The 24717-nt window shown below is 38.9% G+C and overlaps 1 protein-coding gene across 1 annotated transcript in view; it reads right to left on the reverse strand.

Moving 5' to 3' along the window:
• The window catches only part of ZYG11B (zyg-11 family member B, cell cycle regulator), an 85115-nt gene that overhangs the window by 41261 nt on the left and 19137 nt on the right, over positions 1-24717 (reverse strand). The window contains exons 2-3 of the mRNA XM_080803070.1: positions 18532-18697; positions 8619-9373 (exon numbers count right to left, since the gene is read on the reverse strand). Coding sequence (XP_080659196.1) covers positions 8619-9373; positions 18532-18697 — 921 coding nt within the window. The remainder of the gene's footprint in view (positions 1-8618; positions 9374-18531; positions 18698-24717) is intronic.

Here is a 24717-nt window from a genome sequence, read left to right on the forward strand (position 1 = left end):
GGGGCCCTGGCTGGATCAGCTGGTAGAGCATGCCACTCTTGATCTCGGGATTGTAAATTCAAGCTCCACACTGGGTGTAGAGATGACTTTAATAATAATGATAATGACAATATTAATATAATTATTATTATTAATTAAGAATATCCAGACTGAGACAAAGTCTACAAGTCCAAAAGGTTGGATCTTTTAATAAACAAATTATAAGGAAAAGAAAGGAAGGGAGAAGGAATCTGTAAAATAAAGGTATTCAAAAGACATGTAATTTTGTTTTTTTTAGTTCTTTTTTTCTTAAGATATTATTTATTTGTCAGGGTGGAGGTGGGGAGAGCAAGCGAGCAAACACACACACAGGGAGAGCAGCAGGCAGAATGAGAAGCAGGCTCCCTGCTGAGCAAGGAACCCAATGCAGAACCCAATCCCAGGACCCTGGGATCATGACCTGAGCCAAAGGCAGACACTTAACTGACTGAGCCACCTAGGTATCCCTCAAAGACATATGATTTTAAAAAATGAGCAAGATTAACTAAATGCCTAGAGATAAACAGATAGGTCATAAAACTATTAAAAAATAAGGACATTATTATTATTATATTATTTTTTGAAGATTTTATTTATTTATTTGACAGAGAGAGACACAGCGAGAGAGGGAACAGAACTGGGGGAGTGGGAAAGGGAGAAGCAAGCTTCCCGCCGAGCGGGGAGCCTGAGGTGGGACTCGATCCTAGGACCCTGGGATCATGACCCGCACCGAAGTCAGATGCCCAATGACTGAGCCACCCAGGTGCCCCCACATTATTATTAAAGATAGAATAGAGGTTACTTTTATGGAGAAGGAGAGAGCTATGATCAAGATGGGGCACAGAGAAACTTCAGGGTAGCTGAGAGTTCTATTTATTAACCTGAGTAATGGCTTCAAGTGTGTTCACTTTATTTGCATTTATTTTTTTGTGGGGGCGGGGGGAGACTGAGGGAGAGGGAGAAAGTCTTAAGCAGGCTCCACACTTGGACAGAGCCCGACATAGGACTCGATCTCATAACCCTGAGATCATGACCTGAGCAGAAATCAAGTCAGATGTTTAACCAACTGAGCCACCAAGGTGCCCCCCTTATTTGCACTTTTCCTTTCTTCCTTCCTTCCTTCCTTCCTTTATGGGGGAGAGAGAGAGTATGTGCCAGGGAGCCTAATGCAGGGCTCCATCCCAGCCATGACCCAAGCCAAAGACAGATGCCCAAATGACTGAGTCACCCAGGCACCCCCGCACTTCTTAAGCTACATATTTGTTGTTTATGATCTTGGCACCTGTCTTATCTATAAGAAGGTAAAAAAAACAAAAAACAAAAAAAACCCAACCTGTCCTTCAGAGTTATAATCTCTTTAAATTGGAAGACTCAGACTACAGTACAGATCTGTGCCAATGGACACAAGAGCACATATTAAGTAAGCATTTGTAAGACTGTAGAAACAACAATGGAAGTTTCTTTTTTTAAAATAAATATATATTTTTAAAGAATCTGTGACCATTCTTGTGTTCTCCTCATTCAAACAGCAAACCCACACCATCCCTGTAACAGCTGAAAGAGCTGAGTGGGGCAAAGGCACCTGGTAGTGCTAGTTGTACGGCTGTCCAAGGACCAGGTCTGTCCATCTACTATGAAGACAACTCTGTGCTCAGAGAAGCCAGCCCTGAAATGCTGTGCTCTCAAGCAGACACCCCACGACCTAGACTAGATGATAGTCATTTTTATGTTCACACATCACACTAACTGGGTACTGCCTGGTTGTCAGAAAAACAATAGTTGTCAGTTGGACTGCAAAGCACCTTCTCTCCCTGAGGGCAGAACAATGAAGTTTCTTTACAAATGCTTTTTAAACTATATGAAGTAGGGGCACGTGGGTGGCTTAGTCAGTTAAGGGTCTGACTTTTCATTTCGGCCAGGTCAGGATCTCAGGGTCCTAAGATCGAGCCCCATGTGGGGCTCCTTGCTTAGGGCAGAGTCTGCTTGAGATTCCCCTTTCCTCCCCCTCTGCTCCTCCATCTGCTCTCACGCTCTCTAATAAAGGTAAATAAGCAAAATATTAAAAAAAAAAAAAAACAAAAAAACTGTGAAATATACTACATGCATATTGGTCTTGATTATGTATTCATACATATAAGCGGTTATTGAATAATAAAAATTTTCCAGGTGTAGGGCGCCTGGGTGGCTCAGTCGGTTGGGCCTCTGCCTTCGGCTTGGGTCATGATCTCGGGGTCCTGGGATCGAGCCCCACATCGGGCTCTCTGCTCAGCAGGGAGCCTGCTCCTCCCCTCCCCTCTGCCTGCCTCTCTGCCTACTTGTGATTTCTCTCTGTGTCAAATAAATAAATAAAATCTTAAAAAAAAAAAAATTTCCAGGTGTTCAATTCTTTTTGAATTATCCTGAACTTTTTCTTAGGTTTTTCTTAGATTTGTAAAGACACTGAAATACTATGTGAAATAAAAAAGGCTGTAAGAGGGAATATGTTTAACGATTTTATCAGTAAGACTTCATTTACCTGTATTTGGTTGATTCAATTGCTTTATAAAATCTATATGAAATACAGCCTCAAGTTATCTTTGAATTTAACTTTAAAGAACTTTTGTTACTGGAATGTTAAATATTTTAAATGAATTTCATTGCATGTATGTTTTATTCAGTGATCAATACTTCTCTAGCCAATGGTAAACCCTCAAGTCAAGTAGTCTGACTCCTCAAACTACAAGCATCTTCAGTTCAACCAATTTCATATGCCAGATGCTAAAAAATCAAGCTATCTATATGTAACAATTTAAAACAGAGATGGGGCGCCTGGGCGGCCCAGTCAGTTAAGAATCCAACTCATGGTTTTGGCTTAGGTCATGATCTCGGGGTCATGAGATCATGCCCTGTGTCAGGCTCCACGCTCAGTGTGGAGTCTGCTTAAGACTCTCTCCCAGGGGCGCCTGGGTGGTTCAGTGGGTAAAGCCTCTGCCTTTGGCTCAGGTCATGATCCCAGGGTCCTGGGATTGAGCCCCGCACTGGGCTCTCTGCTCAGCAGGGAGCCTGCCTCCTCCCCTCTCTCTGCCTACTTGTGATTTGTGTCAAATAAATAAATAAAATCTTTAAAGAAAAAAAAAAAAAAGACTCTCTCTCCTAGGCTCCTGGGTGGCTCAGTCGTTAAGTGTCTGCCTTTGGCTCAGATCATGATACCAGGGTCCCGGGATCAAGCCCTGCATTGTGCTCCCTGCTTGGCGGGAAGCCTGCTTCTCCCTCTCCCCCTGCTTGTGTTTCCTCTCTTGCTGTCTTTTTCTCTATCAAATAAATGAATAAAATCTTAAAAAAAAAAAAAAAAAAGACTCTCTCTCCCTCTCCTTCTGCCCCCCCCCTTCTCTTTCTCTCAAATAAATAAAATCTGTAAAAATTTAAAAAAAATAAAATAGAGGGGCACTTGGGTGGCTTACTTAGTTAAGTGCCTGCCTTCAGCTCAGGTCATGATCCCAGAGTCCTGGGACTGAACCCTGCATTGGGCTCCCTGCTCTGTGGGGAGCCTGCTTCTCCCTCACCTTCTGCCTGTGCTCTGCCTGCTTATGCTCTCTCTCTCTCTGTGTCAAATAAATAAATAAATAAATAAAATCTTTGAAAATGCCCATAACCACTAAATTAAGCCTTGTAAATATTTAATATACAGAGTAAAACTAGAATTTATATTCTAAGGGAAACTTTTCTTACAGCACTCTATATAACTCTATTAAAGCATCTCTCACACTGAATTAAACCTATTTTTAAATTTATCTGTCTCCTCTCCACTAGACTAGAATTCCTTGACTGCAAGGGCACAAATTCAGATGTCTTTAAAAAGTACTTAGTAAATGTTTTTTGAAATGATCAGATCAACTCTTCTGCCTGAAAACTTTATATGGATCTTCACTGGGTATTGATTATTGTCGTTCAATAGTCTTAGTTCAAGGGAGAAGTATAGCATATAGATTTAAAGACCAAGAAATGGAACTCTCCAATATTTAGAGACCTGGGAGATGAGAAAGAACCAATAAAGGAAATTAACCACAGTAGTAAGAAAAGTTTGAAAAAAAGACAAGAGTGATACCTAGGAAGCTAAGTAAAAATGAGAATATTGGGTTTAGCACATTTCTAGTGATTCTTAGGAACTAGGAACCACAGCTTAGTGTATAACCCCAAAGTCCGGGAATGAAATGGCCAACGAATCCTAGATGCAGAAAAATGGATGGTTCAGAAAACTGATGGTGATAGAAGAGTAAATTGGGTGAGGAAACAATGACAGAAATTCTATAGTAAGAAAACCCTCTGTGTTGGGACTAGAAATTGAGGGGAAAGTAAAGAACTAAGATTCTCAAACAGAGAAAATGAGATGTAGTGGAAAGGATACATGCTTTGGAATCAAAATAGTCCAAGATACAAAGGCAGACTCCAGTAACAGCCGGCTGTCACCCTTAAAGCCATTCCCTCTCACTGAGGACAATAATACCTCTCTTGCAGAGTCAAGAGATTGAACTAATTAATACACATGAAAGTGCAAAAAAAAAACCCACTTGTTCTTATAATCACCCCTTCAGAGTACCATATAGTGCCTTATAAGGAATACTGGGGAGTCACAGTGTCTCTATTTCTTGCATTCCTTAAGTGTGGCCTATAAAAAACAAGGTATGTAATGCCAAAAAGTCAACCTCAACTAGTTTACCTTTTAAAGATTTATTTATTTATTTATTTGGACCGGGGGTGGGGGGTGGGCAGGGCAGAGGGAGAGCGGAAGAGAAACCTAAGCAGACTGCACTGACCACAGAGCCCGACATGGAGGTTGGAGTTGCGGGGCTGATCTCACAACCCTGAGATCACAACCTGAACCCAAACCAAGAGTCAGATGCTTAACTGACTATGCCACCCAGATGCCCCCTCAACTAATTTAAAGCATCACAACACTAAGACAATCATTTCAGACAAGTTTTTCAACAACTTGGCTGAACTGGACAATTTTTAAAAAGGAGATGTGGCAATCTCAGCTCTCCTCCCTTAACATGACTTACTACCAGATCTCAAATCAGTAAATAATTTAAAAGGAACATTAATTTTCATATATAGGTGAACAAAGGGGAAAGTTCCAATGATCTCTTTTTGAGTTTGTGTTTTGTTCTGAGTAATCTCTACACCTAACATGGGGCTTGACCTCATACCCCAAGACCGAGTCCCATGCTCTTCCAACTGAGCCAGTAAGGTGCCCCCCAACGATCTTTTTCTTAAAAAAAAAAAAATAAATAAATAAAATTACTTTAAAACAATGATTCTCGGGGCGCCTGGGTGGCTCAGTGGGTTAAAGCCTCTGCCTTCGGCTCAGGTCATGGTCTCAGGGTCCTGGGATCGAGCCCCACATCGGGTTCTCTGCTCAGCAGGGAGCCTGCTTCCTCCTCTCTCCCTGCCTCCCTCTCTGAGTACTTGTAATCTCTGTCTATCAAACAAACAAACAAAAAAATTAAAACAATGATTCTCAATATTGACTGAATACTGTAATCACCTAAGGAGCTTTAGAAAATACTGATTCCTGAGTCCTACTTCTCTGTGGCTCTGATTTAATTGTTCAAGCTCCACAAGTGATTTCTTTTAATTAAAAATTTTTTTCCAGGGGCACCTGGGTGGCTCAGTGGGTTAAAGCCTCTGCCTTCAGCTCAGGTCATGATCCCAGGGTCCTGGGATCAAGCCCCGCATGGGGCTCTCTGCTCAGCAGGGAGCCTGCTTCCCTTCTTTCTCTGCCTGCCTCTCTGCCTACTTGTGATCTCTGTCTGTCAAATAAATAAATAAAATCTTTAAAAAAAAAATTTTTTTTTCCAGGGGTGTGTGGCTGGCTCAGTTGGTACAGAATGTAATTTTTTTTTTCTTTGGTGGGGCAGGGAGAAAAAGAAGGGTGGGGGAAAGAGGGTTAGAGAGAGAATCCTGACCAGGCTCCACGCCCAGTGGAGAACCCCACATGAGGCTCGATCCTACAACCCAGAGATCATGACCAGAGCTGAAATCAAGAGTTGGAGGCTTAACCTACGGAGCCACCCAGGCACCCTTACAGCATGTGACTCTTGATTCTGGGGTGGTGAGTTTGAGCCCCAAGTTGGGTACAGAGATTACCTAAAATAAAATCTTTAAAGTAAGTAAGTAAATAAATCATTTCCTCCAGCTTTATCAAAGATATTACTGACATATATCATTGTGTAAGTTTAAAGTATCCAACATGATGATTTGATACATGTATATATTGGGAAATGATTACCATGATAAGGTTGATTAACATAAACATTTCACATAATTACATTCCAGGTGATTTTAACTGTAGCGCAGGGTGAGAATGACTACTTTAATGTTTACATAGGAGGAAAATAGATAATGATACCAAATAAAGTAGGTGTTTCATATGGCCAAGATTTCAAAGTAATAACAGCTCCATTTGTGAAATCAAACTTGTTTCACAGAGGCATTGTGAAATACAGATGTCCTACTAGCCTCAATTAGTCAGACTAATTCACTGGAGAGTCGTCTGTTGGTTGTAAGAAGAAACCAGCAAAAACTGTACTGCTCTGGGATCATACCTATTACATCTTTGTCTTGAAAATATTATTTAGCTTAACATACCAGGGACACATTCCTTTCATCCTTTAGGATGCTCACCTCTTCTGGGAAATTCTCCCTCAACTCCCAGCCCATGGGGGATTTCTTCCCCTTTTAATTTTTAGAATCCTTTACTATTAGACCAATTTGTTTGGCAGTTAAGTAATAGTACATTACAATAGTAATTTACATTTTTATATTTCCTTTATCAAAAAACCCTGTGCTAAAAATCTGTCTTGTTCCATAACAAATTGTTAAGTCAGTTCCTCACACTTCTTATTGCCCTGCACCTGGCTTATGTGACCTTTCCAAGTCTGACCCTGGTGCCTGCCTACTTTTCCAGCCTCATCTCATTGCTCTGTGACTTTCTATTTTTGAGCTCTAGCCACAGTGGCCTTTCTTTCAGTTCCTTGGATGTACCATGCTCCATTCTACCACACATATTTTGCATGAATTATTCTCATTGCCTGGAATGTTCTCTATTCGCCCTTAAGATCTCCACTAATTCATTAATTCTTCAGGGAAGCCTTAAATTAAGTCAAGTCTCTCTGTTAAACATTTTCATATATAATACTGCATTATCTTCTAGATTTTACCACAGTATAAAGCATATATACAGCATGTATGTATGATATACATAAATACATATATTTAAATGTATATGTGTGTATGTATATTTAAAGCACACGTACACTGTTGGCACACGGCATTTGGTTACTTGATTCCCTCACTAAATTACAAGCTCCATGAGGGCAAAATCATGCCTGTTTGCCCTCACCATCAAATCCCCATGCCCCACACGGTGACCAGTACACACAGGCACTTGGTAAAATATTGAATGAATAAAAAAGAATAATTCAAAATCATTTTCTACATTCTATTTTTTAAGGCCTAAATTTACAAATACCTAAGAACTGAGATGTTTATATTTACAACTAAACTTTCCTTCTCCTTTTTTGAGTCTGTCATGATTACTCAAAAAAAGATACCTTGCCTTTTGGGTCACAATATCCACTTTCAGGCCATCCCTGACTCTGCTCAGGTAGGATCAAAGGATGCTTCTGCTTAAGCAGTGTAGGTGGTAGGGGGAAAAAATGGGGCTCTGGAATTAGATGTAAATCCAAATGTCGGTTCTAACTAACTGTAAATCATATAATTTCTGAGTCTATGGTTCTCATCTATAAAATGGGGCTAATACCTATCAATGTAAGGCATCTAGAGGATACAGTGTACATTAGGAAAATACTAGTTTTCCTTAAACTTGCCACAATTCTATCCTTCAAGGTATGACTCAGATACCATCTTTTCCATCAAGCCCCAAATTCTCCAGCTGGAAGAAATTTCTTCTACTCTTTTAAGCGATTACATTGATCTTTGGCTTTATAGTTATTTATGATTGTATCATCACCAAGACTAAGCTCCTTAGAAGCAGATCCTCTATCTTTTTTATCTTTGAATCCCAAGTACCTAGCAGATGAATTTAAACCATTAGGTATGAAAAACCTTAAGAAAAGCAACATTACACCATTTCTATGGTAAAGATCTCCTTGGAGAACTTAACCTCCCAATGGATATCAATTCAAGAAGGAGTATCCTTATTTTTTTTAAAGTGACCAATTAGAAATGGTATGTTATTGTGGCTCAAAATATCTAAATATTACCATTATAAGAACTATCACTTATCCAAGGCCTACTACATGACTAGCACTTTACATATATAATTACTAATCTTTAGAAGAATTCTGTTAACAGAATATCTGTTTTATAAATAAAGAAATGGAAACCCAAAAAGTTACATCATCTCTTGGTCTGGGTCATAAAGCAAGCAGGCTAGGATTTTAACTGGGACTCTCTGACTTGAAAGCAAGGCCTTTCCACTATACAATGCCATCTTTCACTGACATGTTCCATATATTGTTAGACATTCATCTTAATGGGACCTTATGCAGCTAAGACATTGGTCAGCCTGACAAAATAATACATTTTTAAAGTCTAACCTTTAAATGTCCTTCACCGGTGAGGAATTCAGAGTAACCTGCATCAGTGGCCAGCAAACCTACAAACTGCATGCTGGGCCGTTGTTGTATAAAGGCTTCAACAGCTTTATCTGTCACATGCTTTCTCCCAGAAACATCCAGGGAGACAAGGTTGGGTAGGATGTCTTTTTGTTCTAGTAAGCGAAGAGCTATGTCTGATGTAAATTGTTTATCATCTGAAATGTCAAGATGATTCAGATGTTTTAGTTCCCGCACAACATCCAGTATCTGGGTAGTTGTCATTTTTAAACACTTCAAGTGGTGCATGGTTAGAGACTTGAGTCGGTCTTTGCAGGCCAGCAAAGCTGTGATGTCTGTGATTGAGGTGTTAGAAATATCCAGGCTCTCTAATCTTGGCAATGAGGCAACTTCAGCGAGGTCTTCATTGTAAAAGAGAACATTGGTGATGCTTAACGCTCGAAGGCCAGAAAGCTGGCTAAAGCACCGCTCATAAGGATCTTCGAGGGAAAGAGTTAATGAGTTCAGCACTAGGCACTGGAGATTTTGCTGGATCCATTTGTTACTGCCAAGCCCACTGATGATGTCTGTAATCGTGATGTCTGCATTCACACCTGTAGCATCAAGCTCCACTAACTTGTGATGGCAGAAGGCTTTCCGGAAAGCAACAGCAGAGATCTTGGCTTTGCGAATGCAAGCACGCTTTAAGCGCATCTGGTTGCCCCTGAAAATACCTACAGTTCCATCATTCAGTAGACCTGGAAAAAAAACAAGGAACACTTCAATTTCAAAAAATAATTAAAGAATAGCTAGAATTTCCAGCATACTTACATTTCCAAAGCACACCCATGTAACAATATTTCATTTAATATACATAACAATTCCATGGGATAAGAATATTATGATTACAACTTAGAGATGAATACACTAGGGGTGAGAAAAGTGGCTTTCCAAGATCACAGAGCTAGCAAGTGACTGTGGTAGATCTCACTAACATCTGGTTCTACTTGCCTTCCTGAACATGTAGACAGCTACATTTCCCACCCTACACTTGGAATTAGATGGGGCTATGTGCCTAGTTTTGACCAATGGCATATAGGCAGGCTGAAGCACCTGAGAGTCAGTACACGATTTCCCGCTATGACAAATGAGGAGTCTTCAAGTTCTAGACAGTATAGATTTCTGAAAGTGGAACCTCCATCAGCTTGGATCCAAGAGTGACCATGGAGCACAACCTTCCACAGATTTGTAGCATTTATGTACCATGAGTGAGGTAAAACAAACTTTATGTTAAGCTATTGAATCTGGGGAATTAATTGTTACCAATACATTACTAGTTTATCCTTCAATTTCACTCTAATACATTATTATACACACAAACATACATACATACATACATATATATGATCTTTGAATGAATAAAAAAGAGTAATATATGTGTGTGTGTGTGTATATATATATACACACATATATTTAGCACATGCATATCTATAAATCATTCAGATCACTGGCTAGATCTGAAATCTTATTAAAAGGATCTAGAGGTTAGGGGCACCTGGGTGGCTCAGCCCTTAAGAGTCTGCCTTTGGCTCAGGTCATGATCCCGGGGTCCTGGGACAGAGCCCCGCGTCTGGCTCCTTGCTCAGCAGGAAGCCTGCTTCTCCCTCTCCCACTCCCCCTGCTTGTATTTCCTCTCTCACTGTCAAATAAATACAAAATAAAATCTTAAAAAAAAAAAAAAAAGGACCTAGGTTATAGTCAACTTTCTGTCAGATTAAATTCAAACAAAGTGGATACAGGAACCTCTTAAAGTCCCTTGGAGATCTACCTGACTAGCAATTAACAGTGCCAGAAGTATATGATGCTTTGGAACCACATCAATCTCAACAATATCACCTATCAATTAAACAACATTTCCTGTGAAAGTAACAGGCATGCCAATAAAAGACAGCCTAAGAACAGTCCAGGGTGAGTGCACAGTTGGGACCAGGTAAATAAATAGCCTGGAGTCAAGGGAAGAACTCTAAGTGGCACCTCAGCAGACTCATACTAAACAGATTCATACAGCTTGGGCTAAAGATACAGCTAAGGGTCACCTTTGTATTAGAACTAAAGTATTATTTTTTTAAAGATTTTATTTATTTATTTGTCAGAGAGAGTGAGCCCAGGCAGACAGAGAGGCAGGCAGAGGCAGAGGGAGAAGCAGGCTCCCCACTGAGCAAGGAGCCCGATGCGGGACTCGATCCCAGGACGCTGGGATCATGACCGGAGCCGAAGGCAGCCGCTCAACCAACTGAGCCACCCAGGCGTCCCAAACTAAAGTATTTTTTTAAAGGGAACACTGCTTTCTAGTGGATTTTGCAGACTTATTTATGGTTAAAAAGTTAAAATCAAGAAAAACCTTTACCTGTCACAGTGGACAAAAATGACTACATATTAAGAACTCCATTATTCTAGAGCTATACTGTCCAAACCAGTAGCCACCAGCCACACACAGCTATTGAGCACTTGAAATGCAGATAGTCCAAACTGAGGTTTGCTAAGTGTAAAATAAACATCAGATCTTGAAGATTTAGTAAAAAAAATATATAAAATATCTCATTAATAACTTTCATATTGACTACATGTTAAAATGGTATTTTGGATATACTGGCTTGAATAAAATAATGAATTAGTTTTACCTTTTTCTACTTTTAAAATGTGGCCACAGTAAATTTAAAATTATCTATGTGGGGGTACCTGGGTGACTCAGCTCAGCTCTGCCTTCAGCTCAGCTCATGATCCCTGGGTCCTGGGATTGAGCCCTGTGTCGGGCTCCCTGCTCAGTGGGCGGCCTGCTTCTCCCTCACCTACTCCCCTTGCTTGTGCTCTCTCTCTCCCTCTCTCTGTCAAATAAATAAAATTTTAAAAAAATAAAATAAAATAAATTACATATGTGCCTCACAGTTGTGGCTCATGTTTTATTTCTCTTGGGTAGTGCAGTTCTAGAGATAGTGTTTTAAACTACTGGAATTCTATTTCAGGGGAGTAAATTTCATGGTAAGGTTCCAGCCATTGAACAGTTATTAAACAATCACTATATGTCAAACACTACCAAATGTGTATACAAAGAAAATTAAGCTATGCCCCTATACTCAAAGAATTCAAAATTCCATGGAGTGAAAGCGTTAAACAATGTAACAAAATGAGATCTATGGTATATCAGAGTCAAGTACAAAGCACCATGGAAACAAAGAAAAGGAAGCAACCCATCATTCCTGAAGACCTAGAAAGATTCAACAGAAGAGGTAATCTTTGAGTAAGTCCTTCAAAGATGAAGGAAAAATTCAAGGAGGGAGAAAGAAGGTGAGGGGTATTAAAGGAAGACTAAATAAAGCTTTAGCGCATATATAAATCAAATCGGTTATGTTGTACACCTGAAACTAATATATTATATGTCAATTTTATCTCAATTTTTAAAATGCCCCCCAAAAGGCCTCAGACATGTAAAAGCACAACACATAATTAGAAAATGGCAAGTAGTTCTACATTGCTTGGGTGTAAGAAACAGGTAGAGCTATAAGATGTTTCCCTGATAAAGAGAGGAAGAACACTGGTAAAGACCAAGATATGACTGAGAACGTGGTGTAATCCCAGAGATTTAAGCATGCAAGTGGAAAGAGGCAAGAAATGAGGCGGGAAGGTAAGTTAGGGCTAGATAACACTGAAGATAAAGAGAAGAAAAGCAGAGCAGCTAGGGACCTTGAGGTTCCTGAATTTTTTTCTCGCTCCATATATCTCAAACTTAAAAGTTGAAGAAGTTGGTAACCCAGAAATGTTGACAGAGCACCCCACCAAAAAAGGTTCCAAAATAACCTTCTCATTCTAGCTAAAGAACCAGAAGAAAGCAGTTTAGCAAGACAGAAAACTTTCAGACAAGAACTACTTTCCTTCAGCCAAACACCACAGAAAAGACTGTGGTCCCAGCACCCCCAACACCAGCATATGCCACAAGGGGAGCTTAGACTTTTACCCTTGCTAGCTGCAACTAGTTGTTCCAATCTCTCCACAGGGAGGTGTTAGAAAAGGCTGAGTAGGGAGCCAGGACTTTCATCCATGTTGGGTGGTAAGAACCACTCTTTCCCCTGTGACGGTGATGGATATTATGTGGGGAGCCTGGACTTTCACATTCATTGGGCAGTAATGAGGTGCTCCTCCCCTCCCTGCTGGGGTGACCTCAAAAAAAGCCTGAAGAAGAGTCAAGACTTTCACTACTGCCCAACAATGATGAGGCCACCTCACCCCAACATGGTGTCAGTGGAGGCCAACTGGGGAGAGAAATGAAGTACTCACACTCCTCTCAGCTAGGGAGATATCAGTAGAATCCTAGTGGGGAACCAGAATGCCATTCTCTGCAAAACAGTTATGAGAAGCCCCATATCTTGGGTGTCAATAGAAGTCACATGGAAACCAGAACATTTACCCCAATCTGGCAATAACAAGGCAGTGCCTCTACCCTCCCCTGCTGGAGTGGTGTCAGAGATACAAACTAAAACAGAAAAGTCTCCTAATACCCTAAATGTCCAGATTTCAATAAAAAATCACTCATCATACCAAGGACCAAAAAGATCTCAAAATAAAAAAAAGAAAATCTATAGATGTCAACACTGAGATAATACAAATGTTAAATTTGACAGATTTTAAAGAAGCCATCATAAAAATGCATGTGAGCAATTATAAACATGCTCAAAAAGAAATAAAAAAATAGAAAGCCGAAGCAAAGAAACAGAAAATATAAAGAACCAAATGGGACGCCTGGGTGGCTCAGTCAGTTAAGTGTCTGCCTTCAGCTCAAGTCATGATCTTGGGGTCCTGGGATTTGAGACCTGTGCCGGGCTCCCTGCTCAACAGTGAGTCTGCCTGTCCCTTGCCCTCTGCCTCTCCCCCACAACCACTCATGCTCTCTCTCTCTCAAGTAAATAAAGAAAATCTTTAAAAAAGAAGAACAACCACCACCACCACCACCACTACCACCAAATGGAAATCTTAGAATTGAAAAACAAAACAATGGTTTTGCTCTCAAATTTTGATATCATATACATACATGTAGTAAAACAGGTTACTCCTGACCTCTCTGGGTCAACAATCTACATTAAGTAAATTTTTCTAATAACTAAATTTAAGTCTCTACATTTAAGAGTAATAGAATTAAAAGAGCAAAGAATTTTAAAAAGAGCAGGAGATCTAGAAATCAATCCTATGTTTAAATCCTGGTTCCAACATTTATTTGCTCTTTGACACTAGACAAATTATTCCACAAGTCTAAGATTCCTTATCTGTGAAAGGAAGACTCCTTATCTATAAAAGATAAGATTCTTCATCTGTTGTGTGCTTGGCACTATGTTAAGTATTGAATAATTTTATTTCCCTCACAGGGACTGCTGAAGATTAAATAAGACAATACATACAAAAATCATTCTGCAAACTGAAAGCACTACACAAATGTCATTATTATATCCGAAGGAAATCCTTCTAGATTATTTTCCCCTTCTCTCAAATATAAACATACTGAAGAATCACCTATCTTGGGGCGCCTGGGTGGCTCAGTGGGTTAAAGCCTCTGCCTTCGGCTCAGGTCATGATCCCAGGGTCCTGGGATTGAGCCCCGCATCGGGCTCTCTGCTCAGCAGGGAGCCTGCTTCCTCCTCTCTCCCTGCCTGCCTCTCTGCCTACTTGTGATCTCTGTCTGTCAAATAAATAAATAAAATCTTTAAAAAAATTAAAAAAAAAAATCACCTATCTTTTTTCCATGACCAGTAACTGTACTTGCTACAATGTATTTAAGCCAAATCTTCCTTTACCATCATGCTATCCACTTGGGTTGTTAGTTGTTCCCTTCAGATTATTAATTCTTAATTTGTTATGGTAATTAGGACCATGTACATTTAAGAATATGTTGTAGGTTATCTACACCGATGTGGGTGTTATCTAGATGTATCTGTGCGATGAGGTGAGCTTAGGATCCTCCTACTCTGCCATCTCAGTACTCCCATTTAAGAATATGCTCTAGGGGTGCCTGGGTGGCTCAGTGGGTTAAAGCCTCTGTCTTCGGCTCGGGTCATGATCTCAGGGTCCTGGGATTGAGCCCCATATCAGGCTCTCTGCTCAGCAGGGAGCCTGCTTCTCCCTCTCTCTCTCTGCCTGCCTCTCTGCCTACTGTGATCTCTGTCTGTCAAATAAATAAATAAAATCTTAAAAAAAAAAAAAAAGAATACGCTCTAAACGAGGGTTCCTCAAGGGCTTCTTCTTCTTCTTATTCATTTTTTTTTTTTACAGGATTTTATTTATTTATTTGTCAGAGAGAGTGAACACAGGCAGACAGAGTGGCAGGCAGAGGCAGAGGGAGACGGAGGCTCCCCGCTGAGCAAGGAGCCGGATCCCAGGACTCTGGGATCACGACCCGAGCTGAAGGCAGCCGCTTAACCAACCAAGCCACCCAGGCGTCCCTTCTTTATTTTTAAAATTTACTTGAGAGAGAAAAAGACAGAGACAGAGTTTGAACAGGGGGTAGAGGGAGAGGGAGACTCCCTGCTGAGCAAGGAGCCAGATGTGGGGCTCAATCCCAGCACCCGGGGATCGTGACTTGAGCAGAATGCAGACACTTAACCAACTGAGCCACCCAGGCACCCCGAAGGGCTTCTTTCAAGGACTAAAGTACAGAAGGCTAAATGCAAGGATTTCACCCCAAAGCATTTTTTTCCTTCTTTCTGTTTTAGGCTATAAACAGTTGAGGTGGCCAGCAATGTGACCTCCAGGGAAGTGGGGTACTATTCAGGGAATATAAGCCCTCAGTCACCTAGGAAGTCTCGTTGACTGTTTAAGGATGCAATCCATAATGTTTCAAAAGGTATTACTCTTTTTTTTCCCCCAAAAGGCATTATTCTTTTCAATTTAATCCCAAAACAGATATGGCTAACCATGTCAAGGTATAAAAATTTAGATTAGGTCATAATATAACACAGAGGCATTAGATGGCAAATATCTTATTCTGATTCCTGGCTCTTAAACACACATTTCCTAGAAAACTTTTAGCACCATGACACAGAATAAGCAACAATTATGACAAAGGAATCAAAGATCCCAATAAGTAAAATCTTTAGCATCAGGCTTATTTTAATAAAAACTGCTACCAATATCATTTTTCTTTTGAATTGGGCAAATAAAAAAATCAATGTAAATAAGTTAAGATTTTCTAAAATCATTATGCTATTAGAAAAAATATTATAAATTCTAAAAGTATTCATAGAACTTTTTTCCATTTCATTATGAAAATGTTCAAATACACAGAAAAACTGATGAAACTTTTTAAAATTGTGACAAAATTGGCATTATGTTCTTTTGCATATTGTCAGTAGTATCCACTCTTTTTTGTTTTTCAATTTTTTATATTTTAATTATTACCTATCTTAATCTACATCTGACAAATTCATAAGTTGAATTTCAAGCTTGTCATGTAATATACAACACAGCCTGGAAATACTGTAAGGTTTTTTTTCCCACAGATTGCTTCTTCAATTTTTATTTTTACTACTGAAATATAGTTGACATACAATATTATGTTAGTTTTAGGTTAGTACTATCTACTCTTGTCTCTTTTGCAAAGAGATTAATTCAGAACACTTTTTGGTGAAAGAGGCCAGAAATAACATTGAGGTAATACAAATGAGGACATTAAGTTATTTCTCTGACCGTCAGTTTTCTCATCTGAAGGCAGCTTGAAAAGAAGAGGTAGAAAACACATTCTGATGACACTATTCTGGAGGATAATTATTTAGTTACACTTACTTGAAAACTGCTTCTATTATTTTACCCATATAAAGCATTTGCCACAGAGCTAGTATACAATAACAAGTATTCAATAAATGTTAGCTGCTAATATTAGCTATCAGTAGTTATATTTCAAAAAGAATTTGGCAAATTAAGACTCTACTTAACATTTATTCTTTTGATTTACAAGATTAGTTATATGTATATATATTTAAATTGAGTATGTTAAGCATAGTCATTAAATTGAGACCTAAAAGAAATGAAAGCACTGGGGCGCCTGGGTGGCTCAGTGGGTTAAGCCTCTGCCTTCAGCCCGGGTCATGATCTCGGGGTCCTGGGATCAAGTCCCGCATGGGGCTCTCTGCTTGGCGGGGAGCCTGCTTCCTCCTCTCTCTCTCTGCCTGCCTCTCTGCCTACTTGTGATCTCTCTCTGTCAAATAAATAAATAAAATCTTTAAAAAAAAAAAAAAGAAATGAAAGCACTGACATAATCTCTTAAATTGTTGTGCAGCTTTGTAAGGAACCTTTAACTTTACCATATATAGTACCTACTGGTATCAACCCAGTTCCTTTGGCAGGCTGAACTCAAAGAGACTACAGACTTGAGCAACTCAGTGAAAACCAAGGAGTTCAAACATCTTCTTTCCAAAATTATTCTAAAATGCCTCAATTATACCCTTATTTCTCCCACCCTTCCTTGGAATACATTATCTGGATTCATACTTTATATATATAAAGCCACAGCAAAGTGTACAGTATTCTCTGGCATATAGGAACAGGAATATCTCTAATGTGGTTGTAGGAAGATTGTGTGGCAGTGAAAACAGCACAGATTTGGAATCAGACTTCGATCTGAACTAGGACTCTACCATTTACTAGCATTATGACCTTTAACAAGTTACTTTTCTGAATCAGTTTCCTTATCTGTATATAAATGGGATTATAATAGTTATCTTTTTTTAATAGTGGTTATTTTAGAAGGTTTTAGAGAAAATTCAAGGAAAACATAAAATTCCTGGCACGAAACAGATAATAGGTAAATGATAGTAATTATTATTGCCACACTGTCATTCTATTTTATAGCTGAGGACAAATTACATTTCCTACTTGAAAGAGTTTATAAACCAGAAATTAAAAATGGCATCATCTATTTCAACTTAAAACTTAATCAGAAATAACAAAAATCCCCTACATAAACAGAATTCCACAGATAAGACTCTCCCAACTTATTTTCAAAATTCGTTTTTGAAAACAGAAGTACTAAATTAGCTATGCTTTCCCAATTCAAAGGTCAAAAGCAGAAACTCGTTTTTCCGTAATACTGTTTGTTTATTTTCCCCACTGCCAAATGAAGATGTAAGGTATTTTATACACGCAAACTGCTAAAGGGATATTTTGAAAGATAAGTTATTTTGGGGGTGTCTGGGTGACTCAGTGGGTTAAAGACTCTGCCTTCAGCTCAGGTCATGATCTCAGGGTCCTGGGACCGAGCCTGCATCAGGCTCTCTGCTCAGCGGAGAGCCTGCTCCCCACTCTGCCCCCCGCCTGCCTCTCTGCCTACTTGTGATTTCTCTCTGTCAAATAAATAAAGAAAATCTTTTTATTTATTTATTTTTTAAAGATTTTATTTATTTGACAAAGAGAGAGAGATTACAAGTAGGCAGAGCAGCAAGCGGGGGTGGGGGGGCAGAGCAGGCTCCCTGCTGAGCAGAGACCCCCCCCGATGTGGGGCTCGATTCCAGGACCCCGAGATCGTGACCTGAGCCGAAGGCAGAGGCTTAACCCACTGAGCAACCCAGGCGCCCCACAAATAAAATCTTTTTTAGAAAAAAGTTATTTTGCCATGGGAAAAGCAGAAAAAGAAGAAGAAAGAAAGAGAGAGAGAAAGAAAGAAAGAAAAAAAGGAAGCAATTTTCCTAGATTAGAAAAGAAAAATGCTTATTCCAAATTACATAGTAAGTGGCAGGACAGGAAAAAATAAATGAATTCCTTTTCCTGGAATCAGATTCATCTGGCCTTTTCTAAGAAAATAATTAAATGCCACAGCAGCACTCAAAATCCAATGCCAATTAACAGCACATAATTCTTATTTCCTCTGTGTATTTTTTACCATGAAAAGCCATAGTCTGAAGCAGTCGATCAGCCACCTCCTGTGGGAATACTCCAGGTTCCTGCAGACACAATGTTCCATCTTGTCTTGCTGAACAGAACTTCTCAAGGTGAGTAGTCAGGAAATTCAAGCAGATATCAAGTAAGGAATAGGGAGATGCCTCCTCCTTGAAGCCCAGGAAAAAACATAAAGGGAAGACAAAAGCCAACACGTTAGTTTCCAGAAAAACAGAAAACAAAACTTTCATGAACTCATTCAAGAATTATTTTTACTCAGTGTCTACCATACGTTAGATACTGTGTTAGGTGCTAGGAATACAATAGGTAACCCATGTTCTCAAGAGGCAGAAGAGAAACATTTAAACAAATATTTACATAAAATATATTACATACTATATTAGAAGACATATTGAGTAGTATGTAAGTACAAGCAGGGTGTCCTAATCAGACAAGGACGGTCAGGGAAGACCTCAAGGTATAGCAGATTAATCTTCCTAAATTACTACCCATGACCATCCCCTGGTCAACTCTTCCACAAATTTCCATTGGCCTGAAGACAAAAAATAAAATTCTTAGATTGTTAGACTGATGCCTGAGTCCTTCCAAAATCTAGACCAAATTTACTCTCAAACTTGATATTCCACAAAATCCCCATCCCAATCTGATAATTCAAATATGATGAATTTATTTGGGTAAAAGAATTTGCTATAGATGTTAACATCCTCAAAATAGAAAAGGTTAACCCTGTTATTCCAGTCTGAGGAATAAAGAACTAATCAAATAAGCACAAAGATTTAAGTGTAAGGGTTTTAACTATAGAAATAAACACTGTAAATGTTCCCAGTAATAACAATATAATTAAAATATAATTATAATAGCTATCATCCATTAGGTGCTTTTATGACTGTGCTGAGTATCTTACATGAATTATCCATTATTTCACTTATTCCTTCATCCCATTTTATTTTTATGTTTTTAATAATTTTTAAAAAGATTTTATTTATTTATTTAACAGAGAGAGGGAGAGATCACAAATAGGCAGAGAGGCAGGCAGAGGGGGAAGGCAAAGCAGGCTCCCTGCTGAGCAGAGAGCCCGACGTGGGGCTCGATCCCAGGACCCTGAGATCATGACCTGAGCAGAAGGCAGAGGCTTAACCCACTGAGCCACCCAGGCACCCTCCTTCATCCCATTTTAAAAAGTAGTCAAATATTATCTTCATTTCTAAAGTTTTTTTTTTTTTTTTAATCTGACAGAGAGAGAGCACAAGCAGGGGAACTGGGAGGAGAAGCAGACTCACTGCCAAGCTGGCAGCCCGATGTGGGGCTTGATCCCAGGACTCTCAGGCCATGCCTTTCTCTCAGACCATGACCTGAGCCAAAGGCAGATGCCCAACCAATTGAGCCACCTAGGCACTCCCATCTTTAAAGTTTTAATTGAAAACTGGCTCAGAAAAGTAACATCTTTCTCAGCATTCTGCATATAGTCAGAGATAAAGTATAGTGTCAAATTAAAAACTGACTCAGGAGCACAACTCTTAGCCACATTATATTATACATGTGACATTTTAATGGGAGCTATTAAACATTACATTTCAAAAATATAGGGGCACCTGGTTGCTCAGAGGATTAAGCTTCTGCCTTCAGTTCAGGTCATGATCCCGGGGTTCTCAGGATTGAGCCCCACGTCATACTCCCTGCTCAGCGGGGAGCCTGCTTCTCCCTCTCCCTCTGCCCCTCTGCTCCTGCTCACTCTCTCACTCTCGGTCGTTCACTCTCTCTCTCAAATAAATAAATAAAATCTTAAAAAAAAATGCCAAGGAATTGACAACAAAAAACTACCAGAACGTTAAAAAGAAAAAAAGTTCAGCAAGGCTGTAGGATATAAGTTCTACTTCATTTACAATATATCATATCAATTATATCTATACGATTATACTGAACAATCTGAAAGTGAAATGAAGAAAACAATTCCATTTACAATAGTACCAAAGAGAGTAACATATTTAGAAATCAATTTTAGGAAAAAAGTATAAAATAAAAAATTAAAGCAAACTCAAATAGAAAAACATCAATATTCATAGATCAGAAGATTTTTTTTTTTAAAGATTTTTATTTATTTATTTGACAGACAGAGATCACAAGTAGGCAGAGAGGCAGACAGAGAGAGAGGAGGAAGCAGGCTCCCCGCCGAGCAGAGAGCCCGATGCGGGGCTCAATCCCAGGACCCCTGGACCATGACCTGAGCCAAAGGCAGAGGCTTTAACCCACTGAGCCACCCAGGCGCCCCGATCAGAAGATTTAATATTGTTAATTGTTTTATAGTTTCAATACAATCCTTATCAAAATCCAACTTACTTTTTCGCAGAAATGAACAAGCTCATCCTAAAATTCATATGGAAATACAATGGACCTAGAATAACTGAAATAATACTGAGGAAAAAAACCGATTTGGAGGACTCACACTTGTCAATTTTAAAACTCACTACAAAGCTATAGTAATCGAAACACTGTGGTACTGGCATAAGAATATATATATATATACACACACACACACACACATACACACACACACACACACACACACACACACACATATATATATATATATATATATATATATATTTTCACAGAACTGTGAATCCAAAAAAAAACTCTAATATTTATGGTCACTGTATTTTTTTCCTATGGTCAATATTTTTGACAAGGATGCCTGGACAATTCAATGAGCAAAAGAACAGGTTTTTAAACAAATGGTGCTGGGACAATTGGACATGCAAAAGGATGAAGACAGTGTCCTACCTCACATCATATACAAAAATTAACTAAAGATGGATCAAAGCCATAAATGTAAGAGCTAAAATTATAAAGCTCTTGGAAGAAAACACAGGTATAAATCTTCTTGGTTTTGTGTTAGTAAATGGTTTCTTAGATACAGCACCAAAAGAACTACAACTAAAGAAAAGTAGAACATAAGTTGAACCTCATCAAAATAAGAAAATTTGGGGGGGACCTGGCTGGCTCAGTTGGTTAAGCATCCACCTTCAGCTTAGGTCACGATCCCATGATCCTGGGATAGAGCCCCACATTGGTCTCCCTGCTCGGTGGGGAGTCTGCTTCTCCCTCTGTCCCTCCCCCAGCTCATGCAAGCACATGCTCTCTTTCTCGCTCTCAAATAAATAAAATCTTAAAAAAAGAAATTTTTGTCCTTCAAAGATCATCATCAAGACAATGAAAAGAAAGACCACAGAATGGGAGAAACTATTTGCAAATCATATATCTAATAAGAGATTTGAATCTAGAATATAAAAGTAACTGGATGGGAGGATGGGGTAACTGGGTGAGGGGGATTAAGGAGGGCACATAATGTCGTGAGCTCTGGGTATTATATGCAACCGGTAAGTTACTGAACAGTACATCTGAAACTAATGATGTACTATATGTTGGCTAATTGAATTTAAATTAAAAAGGAAAAAAACTTGTATTTTAAAACAACAAAAAAAGAATATATAAATAACTCTTATGACTCAACAATAAAAAAGCCAACTCAATTAAAAACAAAGGTCTGAATAGACATTTCTCCAAAGAAATATAAATGACCAAAAATCAAATGAAAAAGAAAAAAAAAAGGAAAAAATAATCAAATGAAAATACACTCAAGGGGCTCCTGGGTGGATCAGTGGGTTAAAGCCTCTGCCTTCGGCTCAGGTCATGATCCCAGAGTCCTGGAATTGAGCCCCACATCGAGCCCCGCATCGGGCTCTCTGCTCAGCAGGGAGCCTACTTCCCCCCTCTCTCTCTGCCTTCCTCTCTGCCTACTTGTGATCTCTGTCTCTCAAATAAATAAATAAAGTCTTAAAAAAAAAAAAAAGAAAGAAAAAATGCTCAAATTCATTAATGACCAGGGAAACGCAAATCAAAATCATAATGAAATAACACCTCACATCCATTAGGGTGGTTACAACCAGGGAATCAGATACTAAGTGTTGATGAAGATGTACAGAAACTGCAACTCTCATACATTGCTGGTAGGACTATAAAATGATGCAGACACTTTGGAAAAAAGTCTACCAATTACCATAATTACCTAGTAATCTGACCCCTGGATATTTACCCAAGAGAAATGGAAAAGTTGTACATGAAATGTTTATAGAAGCATTATTCACAATACTTAAAAAGTAGAAACACCACAAATATCCATCAACTGATGAATGGATAAATAAAATATAGCTTATCTACACAATGGAATACTATTTATTTAGCAAAAAAAGGAATCCTGACATACCACCATGGATGGACCTTGAAAATAGTATGCTAAGTGGGGCACCTAGCAGGCTCAGATGGAAGAGCATGCAACTCTTGATCTTGCGTCATGAGTTCGAGCCCCATGTTGGGTATGGAGATTACTTAAAATAAACAACTTTTTAAAGATTTTATTTATTTATTTTGAGAAAGAGAGAGAGAGAAAGGGAGAGTGCATGCATGAGACTGAGAGAGCACAAGCAGGGGGTACAGCAGAGGGAGAGGGAGAAGCAGGCTTCTGGCTGAGCAGGGAGCCCGATGTAGGGCTCCATCCCAGGACCCTGGGAATGACCCAAGCCGAAGACAGATGCTTAGCTGACTGAGCCAGCTAAGTGCCCCAATAAATATATATAACTTAAAATAATAGTATGCTAAATTAAAAAAGCCAGTGACAAAAGATCATATATTGTATGATTCCATTTATATAAAATATCCAAAATAGGCAAATCTATAGAGACAGAAAGTAGAATACTGGATGCCAGGGCTGGGGGGAGGAGGAGTTGGAAGGAAAATGGGAAGTAAATGCTAATGGTTACAGGGCTTCTTTATGGGGTGATGAAAATGTTCTAAAATTCATTGTGGTTACAGTTAGACAACTCTATGAATATATTAAAAACCACTGAATTGGGACACATTTTAAATGGGTGAACTACATGGTATATGAATTATGTCTCAATTAAGTTGTCATAAAAAATATTTATAGGGGTGCCTGACAGGCTCAGTTGGTAGAGCATGTGACTCTATCTCAGGGTCATGAGTTCAGGCCCAATGTTGGGCATGGACCTTACTTTAAAAAAAAGTAATTGATAAAACTGTAAATAAATATAAGACTAGAAATAAATACATCAAAATAATAAAGTTAACTTTTGGTCATATGCTATCAGTTTCTTCTCTGAAAAAAAAATCAAACTTTCTATGCAGCACAGATTTCTATAATCAAAAAACATTGTTAAAATATTTACATATTATTTTACAGTTTACAAAGCGCTTTCACATTCACATATTTGATATTATAATAACTAAGTAAAGTGGGCAACAAACACATTATTTTATAAATAAGGAAACAGCCTTCATAAAAGTTAAATGGCTGACCCAGTGTGACATAGACTACTGGCAGCCCAACCCTATTTTTTGTTCTCTTTTTCTACATTAATAAAATCTTTTATTATCTGAACACACAACCACCTGTAATAAAAACTACATATCCCAGGTTCCTCTGCAGCTAGATGTAGCAAGGACACATTAGAAAAATTTCAAAGGAAATAATTCATCAGACTGAACTTCTGCCACACAGAACTTTGCTTATTCTCTCTTATTTCCTGAGTTGTAACAATGAATTCTTCCTGCTTTTTCTATTCTTTATTGTACCATCATCCTAAATGTTAAAAATTCATTAGCCAGATGAAACAAGCTACACTTTCACCTCATTTGGTAAATTTCAAAATAATCTATTTATTTTGCAGAAGAGAAAATGGATGAAGTTGTATAATTGTTGGAGGGAAGATATACAAACCTTTTTGAGAACATAATTTTTGCAAGACACTTAGCAGAACAAACCCAGGAAGTAATGAACACTTAGAATATTTAAATAATCATTCTTTTTTTAAGAAATTTTTATTTATTTATTTGACAGAGAGAGCACACACAGATGGGGAGTGGCAGGAAGAGGGAGAAGCAGGCTCCCTGGAGAGCAGGGACACAGATGCATGGCTCTATCCCAGGACCCTGGGATCATGACCTGAGCCAAAGGCAGGCACTTAACTGAGCAACCCAGATGCCCCAATACACTACCTTTTCAAATTTACATACCAGTTTTGAATATAGTATCTCAGCTGATACTCAAAGTGGGCCTGTGATGTGGACAAGGATAATCACCCCCATTTAAAGA

This window comes from Martes martes (genome assembly GCF_963455335.1).
Source record: "Martes martes genome assembly, chromosome: 4".
Lineage (NCBI taxonomy): Eukaryota > Metazoa > Chordata > Mammalia > Carnivora > Mustelidae > Martes > Martes martes.